This window comes from Trichechus manatus, unplaced genomic scaffold (genome assembly GCF_000243295.1).
Source record: "Trichechus manatus latirostris isolate Lorelei unplaced genomic scaffold, TriManLat1.0 scaffold00111, whole genome shotgun sequence".
NCBI lineage: Eukaryota > Metazoa > Chordata > Mammalia > Sirenia > Trichechidae > Trichechus > Trichechus manatus.
Genome location: NW_004444047.1, coordinates 7,604,747 through 7,612,257, shown reverse-complemented (window position 1 = coordinate 7,612,257; position 7,511 = coordinate 7,604,747). Strand labels below are relative to the sequence as shown.

The 7,511-nt window shown below is 47.9% G+C and overlaps 1 protein-coding gene across 1 annotated transcript in view; it reads right to left on the bottom strand.

The window, feature by feature from the left end:
- The window catches only part of EVC2 (EvC ciliary complex subunit 2), a 195,952-nt gene that overhangs the window by 65,414 nt on the left and 123,027 nt on the right, over window positions 1-7,511 (bottom strand). The window contains exons 14-15 of the mRNA XM_023737957.1: window positions 3,016-3,220; window positions 509-631 (exon numbers count right to left, since the gene is read on the bottom strand). Coding sequence (XP_023593725.1) covers window positions 509-631; window positions 3,016-3,220 — 328 coding nt within the window. The remainder of the gene's footprint in view (window positions 1-508; window positions 632-3,015; window positions 3,221-7,511) is intronic.

Genomic DNA, 7,511 nt, shown 5'->3' with positions numbered 1-7,511 from the left:
AAATGGGCTTGACGACACCTAAGCACAACATGTTAGGAGCACATACGGGAGGAGTGGTTTCTCAGTGGGAGAATCCTTGCCCTCCATGCGAGAGACCCGGGTTCCATTCTCGGCCAATGCACCTCTGGCGCAGCCGCTGCCCATCTGTCTGTGGAGGCTTATGTGTGGCTATGAGGCTGAACAGACTGGAGCAGACCTGCCAGACTAAGACGGACTAGGAAGAAAGGCCTGGTGAACTCCTTTGGGAAACCAGCCAATGAAAACCCTATGGATCATATCAGTTTGATCATGGGAATGATGCAGGCTCAGGCAGTATTTCACCCCAATGTGCATGGGGTCGCCCTGAGTGGGACCTGACTCCACAGCAGCTAACACGACAATAACAAGTTTAGAGCTCAGTGCATGCTCAGGCGATGGCAACACCCCCAGGACTTGTGCGCTTGGCTAACGGGTGGCTGTCAGCCCTGCCGTACGCGGTAAGAAACAACCAGTGAGGCAGAACACTGACCTTCTCCACCAGCTCTTCAGGGGCCTGCTCTTCCAGGAGGCGAATTTTATCTTCGAGGCACTTCTTCAAAAGTTCTATCCTGCTTTTACTCTTGGAGCGCTGCTTTCTCCCTTTGGACTGTTGCTGGAGGGTGGCAGAGAACACATGGGCAAGAAAACGATCATCAGTAAGCTCATGCAGGCCCCACCTCTGCACGCAAGAGAAGTTTCTGCAGCTCACAGAATGGCGGGACTCTGCCTAGGCTAGACTGGGGAGGAAAAACATATGTTGCCTGGGAACAAGCTCAGTGTCCGGGTCTTTGGTCTTCACAGACATTGGTGGGTTCCTGGTAGCAAAGAGCGGAGAGGTGAGTAGGCTAGGGCAGAACCGGAGCTCTGGAGTCAGGTGGACAGTGGACCCACCGGGACCCACCACCTACGGTCAATCCCTCTGGGCGGAGAACACAATGGATGAGGTCCTCGCCCTGTGAAACTCACAGCACTCCAATACTGCCCCAAAGGGTGGCGCTTCAAACTCACGCAGAGGCGCCTCAGAAGAAAGGCCTGGCGATCTATTTCCAATAGGCCATAGCCTTGAAAACCCTATGGAGCAGTTCTACTCTGCACACCTGGGGTCACCATGAGTTGGAACTGACTCATCTAACAACATATTATGCTACATGATGTTGTTATGTTTAGGTTGGAGCCATGGTGGCACAGTGGTTAAGAGCTTGGCTGCTAACCAAAAGGTCAGCAGTTCGAATCCACCAGCTGCTCCTGGGAAACGCTATGGGGCAGTTCTACTCTGTCCTACAGGGTCGCTATGAGTTGGAATCGACTCGACGGCTACAGGTTTTTGGTATGTTTATTTTATGCTACGTTCTTGCTGTAATCCTATGAAAACCACTTGCTTTCACATCCACTCTGACTCATGGCGAACCCATGTGTGTCAGGCCAGAACTGTGCTCCACTGGGTTTTCAATGGCTGACTTTTCAGAAGTAGATTGCCCGGCCGTTCTTCCAAGGTGCCTCTGGGTAGACGCAACCCTTCAACCTTTTCAGTTAGCAGATGAGCACATTAACCATTAACACCACTCAGGGGCCTAAAAAGCATACCATCTTGGGGAGAGGTTCCCCATTAGGTTATGTCGGAACCTGGCATTTCTAACAGCATATGGAGAAAGAGCTCCAGGCCTGCTGGCTCCACTTTCAGGAAGCGGAGTTGAGATATCGCTGCTTCCTCCCAAATCAGACAACCGTTGTTTGACCATTTGCACCACCCAGGGACTCCTACCATAAAAAAATAACATACTATAATGTAATATAATGTGGTACAATGTGACGATAACATACTATAATGTAATATAATGTGGTACAATGTGATAACATACTATAACGTAATATAATGTGTACAATGTGATAACATACTATAGTGTAATATAATGTGGTACAATGTGATGATAACATACTATAACGTAATATAATGTGTACAATGTGATGATAACATACTATAATGTAATATAATGTGTACAATGTGATACAATGTGATACAGTGCGATACAATGTAATATAATAACATAATAAACAGAATAACATAACACAACAACACAACACATAAATATCCTAACCACATGATATACCATGACATAATGTAATGGAACATACATCAACAATGTAACATGACATTATAATTTAACAGCACAACATGACATAACACGACACAGCATCACATAACGGAACGTGACCCAACACAATACCCGTAAGATGTTCAGTGCAATATGTGCCGGCTGGTTGCCCCCATTGAGGGCTGGTCTCTTTCCCTTCCCAGCTCTCCCACCCGCCCTTTCTCCTCTTCTTCACTACACCGCTGAGGTCCCATGGTCCCCTAGAGCCTGCTGTAGGTCTGGACTCAGGCCTGCCCACTACACTGTGTCCCGGGCTCCCAAGCTATCATGTACGCCGGCCATTGTGACATGACAGGACCCCCACTCTCAAAAGGAAAGCAAACACACACACAAGTAATTCAGACATTAGGATCTGTCTGGGGACTCAAGTGCTCTGAGTTCAGATGCCCCATTTGGGGAGGCAGTGGTGGTTCAGTGGGAGAATTCTCGCCTTCCATGTGGGAGACCCAAGTTCGAATCCCAGCCAATGCAGCTAGTGCAGAGCCACGACCCATCTGTCAGTGGAGGCTTGCATGTTGCTATGATGCTGAACGGGTTTCAGCAGAGCTTCCAGACTAAGGTGGACTCAGAAGAAAGGCCTGGCAACCTACTTTCAAAAATCAGCCCATGAATACCCTATGGATCACAACAGTCCAAGCCGTAACCACTAGCAAAAAATCCCCCATTTGACAGAGGAGGAGACTGAGGCCAGAAGTCAGAGCTGACTTGACAGTAGCTGACAAGACTAACAAAGTGGCAGACAGAAAGGGTGAGGGCACAGTCGGAGAGGCCAGATCCCAAGGGGTCAACAGCTCGGGGTGGCCCCCCCTCTGCAGTCCAGCGGGCAAGCCGGTGTCCCTCCTACCTGCAGTTCGGGGGCAGCCAGGGCCTGGTCCAGTCTCAGGAACTCGGCTTCTCGACACGCAGTCTGGAATCGCTGCAGCAACACCCGGGCCCGGATTTTGGGGAGGGCCAAGCTCCGGTCCATCTGAGCGAAGCAGCCCTCGGCCTCCTGCCTCATTCTGAGCAGCTCCTCCTCAGACAGGGAGGCGGCTGTGGAGCAGAGCTTCCTGGAAGAGGGGGGACAGTCGCACGCTCTTGTCAAGGGAACAAAGAGCGGATGCTAGTAGGGGGAGGGGACCTATAAACTCAAAGCTCAAAAGGAGTTAAATCCATGTGGGGAGAGAAGGGCAGTGTCTCTTCATCATGCATGCCAAACCCAAGTGTTTCCTGAGCACTGTCTTAGTATCCTTGTGCTGCTATAACACAAATACCACAAGTGGGTGGCTTTAAAGAACAGAGATTTATTTTTTCACACCTGTGGAGGCTGGAAGTCCAAACCAGGGTCTCAGCCTTATTGATTCCTTCCTTGTCAGTAGCCCCGGGAGTTCCTTGGTTCCTGGGCTTGTAGATGATCCTCACAGGGTGTCTGTCCTCCCCCGTGTATGGGCACCTCTGTGTCTAATCTGCTCTTTTTAGAACTCAGAAGTGATCAGAATTAGAACTCTCCCTACTTGGGTACAATCCAATTAATGAAGCAAAGAAAACCCCATTTCTGAACAGGATCACATCCACAAATATAGTTTAAAAAAAAAAAAACCTGTTGCTGTCTAGTTGAGTCCAACTCATAGCGACCCTATAGCACAGAGTCCAACTGCTCCATAGGGTTTCCAAGGAGCCCCCTGCTGGATTCGAACTGCCGACGCTTTTTTTGGTTAGCAGCCGTGATTCTTAACCACTATGCCACTAGGGTTTCCTCCACAGATACAGGGGTTAGGATTTCAACACATATTTTGGGGGGACACAATTCGGTCCCTAATACGACATCATGTTGGAGCTGAGAATTTAAGGTTGAGTAAGACGAGACTGTGAGGATGTCTCTGAGGAGGCAATAGGCTGGACTCGCAGTAGAAAGCCACGCAGAAACAAAGAGTTGTCCATCGAGCCTGGTCAGCAGCTTGACAACCAGTGGCACAGAGGTGGGTGGTGAACTCAGCTCAGGGGGTCAAGGAAAAGGGGTCTCTTGCACTGTGCTTTAAAGGATGATGACCCACAGTTACCATTAAAAAAAAAAGTGCCTTTGAGGTGACTCCAAGGCATGGTGACCCCATGAGTGTCAGAAAAGAACTGTGCTCCAAAAAGTTCAGTGGCTAATTTTTCAGAAGTAGATGGCCAGGGCCTTTCTTCCCAGGCACCTCTGGGTGGACTCCAACTTCCAACATTTCAGTAGCAGCCCAGTGTATTAACCGTTTGCAGCACCCAGGGACTCCAGCTATCTGTTCTTGTTGTTGTTAGGTGCTGTTGGATCGGTTCTGACTCACACGACTTCCAAGTGGAGGCTGGTGGATTTGAACTGCCTACCTTCTGGTTAGCAGTGGAGCTCTAACCACTACACTGCCAGGGCTATCATTTAGTAGCACCCACCGGGGCCCTGGTGGTGCACTAGTTAAGTGTTTGGCTGCTAACCAAAAGGTCAGTGGTTCAAATCCACCAGCCTCTCTTTGGAAACCCTATGGGGCAGTTCCACTCTGTCTTATAGGGTCACTATGAGTCAGAATCAACTCAAGGGCAATGGGCTTGGTTCTGGTTTTGGTTTTTTTTATTACATGTCAAAGCAGCCCGGGTGGCACAGTGGATAAGCGTTTGGCTACTAGCCAGAAGGCCAGTGGTTCCAATTCGCTCCCTGGGAGAAAGATGTGGCAGTGGCTCCTATAAAGATTGACAGCATTGGAAACCCTATGGGGCAGTTCTACTCTGTCCTATAGGGTCGCTATGAGTCAGAATTGACTTGATGGCAACGGGTTTACTACGTGCCAGAAACCATGTTGAGTGGTTTACATACTGTCTTAGTTTCTTAGTCTTGCTGTAACAGAAATACCACAAGTGGGGGGTTTTAAAGAACAACAATTTTTATTCTCTCACAGTTGAGGAGGCTAGAAGTCCGAAGTCAGGGCGCCAGCCCTAGGGGAAGGCCCTCTCTCTCTGTCGGCTCTGAGGCAAGGGCTTTGTCTCTTTAGCTTCTGCTTTCTAGTTCCTTGGAGATCTCCATGTGTCTTGGCATCTATTCTTACCCCATCTCTCTCTCTGGCACTTGTTTAATCTCTTTTTATATCTCAAAAGAGACTGACTCAAGATACACCCTACACTAATCCTGTCTCATTAGCATAACAAAGACAACCTATTCCTAAATGGGATTATAACCACAGGCATAGGCCATTAAAACCTTTTGCCGTCCAGTCAATTCTGACTCATAGCGACCCTATGGGACAGAGCAGAACTGTCCCATAGGGTTTCCAAGGAGCAGCTAGTGGATTCCAACTGCCGACGTTCGGTCAGCTCTTTAACCACTGCGCTACCAGAGCTCCACCGCTGGCATGTTGTTGTTGTCAGGTGCCATGAGTTGGCACCACTCATAGCGACTCTGTGCACAACAGAACGAAAAACTGCCCAGTCCTGCACCATCCTCATAATCACTGACATGCTTACGTCCATTGTTGCAGCCACTATCTCAATCCATTTTGTTGAGGGTCTTCCTCTTCTTTGCTGACCCTCTACTTTACCAAGCATGATGTCCTTCTCCAGGGACTGGTCCCTCCTGAAAACATGTCCAAAGTATGTGAGACGCAGTCTTGCCATCCTTGCTTCTAAAGAGCATTCTGGTAGGACTTCTTCCAAGACAGATTTGTTCATTCTTTTGGCAGTCCATGGTGTATTCAATATTCTTCGCCAATACCACAATTCACCTGGTTTTTTACCGCAGGCATAGAGGTTAGTATTTACAACACATATTTTTTGGGGGCATAATTCAACCGTAACACACTCTGAAGGGAAGAGGGCACAGACCCACTTTTTGAGCCTCACGGAACCCAAGGAGGTAACAGGGAGGTCAGCCAGGGGCTTCTGGACACACTCTCCTCCATGATCCAGGGGAGAGCAATTCAAAAAGAGGTCTTCATCTTTCCTTCCTGCTTTGGACAATGTGTCTGTTCATTTATTCATTCAACAAATATTCTTCTGCAGACAAACTCGGATTTGTCTGATTATTATGAAAATGTCCCATCAACATTGGTTGCATAAAATACGCTTCTGAGAATGCTTCAGAATGCAGAAATATATGCAGAAGGCCTACAGAAGGAAGCCATGGCCAGGCTTAAAACTAGTTACCATCGAGTTAACACCGACTCATGGCGACCCCATGTGTGTCGGAGCAGAACTGTGCTCCATGGGGTTTCCAGTGGCTGATTTTTCAGAAGTAGATCACCAGGCCTTTCTTCTGAGGCACCTCTGGATGGACACCAACCTCCAACTTTTCAGTTAGCAGGTGAGCAGGGTAACCTTTTGCACCACCCAGGGACTCCTTAAACCAAACCAAAAACCAAACCCACTGCCATCAAGTCTATTCTGACTCATAGCAGCCCTAGAGCACAGAGTAGACCTGCCCCATAGGGTTTCCAAAGCTGTAAATCTTTACGGAAGCAGACTGCCACATCTTTCTTCCGAGGAGCGGCTCATGGGTTCTAACTGCCGACCTTTCGGTTGGCAACTGAGTGCTTTAACCACTGCGCAACCAGGACTCCTTCAGGGACGCCTTACCACACCCAAATCTAAATGATAGAATGTGTGACTGTGGCTCAATTAAAAAGTTCTCTTGTGGAAATAGAATAGTTCCTTCAGGGCTGACATGGGCCCTCAGCTGAAAATGGTTGGAAGATTCCAAGCCCTCATCACTACACATCCCCCTTAGGGGTTCCTCACCCCATGTTGCCCACCAATTTTGTATTGGGTGACAGAACTGCAGCCACTCCCATGTAACTTGTCTCATGTAGAACCTTTGCCCTTTGCTGGTAATGTGGAATCCACAGTGAAAGCAACTCTAAAATTAATCCAAGTCTTTATTCTTGCCTTCCTTCAAACCAACCAGCCACTTTTAATCGTCAGCTATGTTGAATGTATCAAAATAATACAGAAATAGTGAAGACAAGCCTTTCCCCTGAAGGGACTTTAATATCAAGGCAGGAAATTAGGAAAGAGTCTCCAAGATGTGCTTTCTATGACACAAATATTCATACTCATTACTCCTTACTTTGTCCAACCAGGCATAGGGCAACCCCGTCTTGCCTGAAATTGGGAAGCTTATAAAAATGTGTTTCAAAACTATTGTGCAAAGGCTATTTTTATACAATGCCTCAGGAAGAAAGACTGCAACCTTTTAGAATCTTAAACAAAAGTGAAGTAAGTAAGCAGACTTCCAACAGTCTGTGTGGTTGAGTGACCCTCTTTAACCATTAGCAAATCAAGAGCTTTCTGATAGCAAAGTGAGATTTCTCTCTTCCTGTTAAACGGCCGAATCAGCAGCAACAT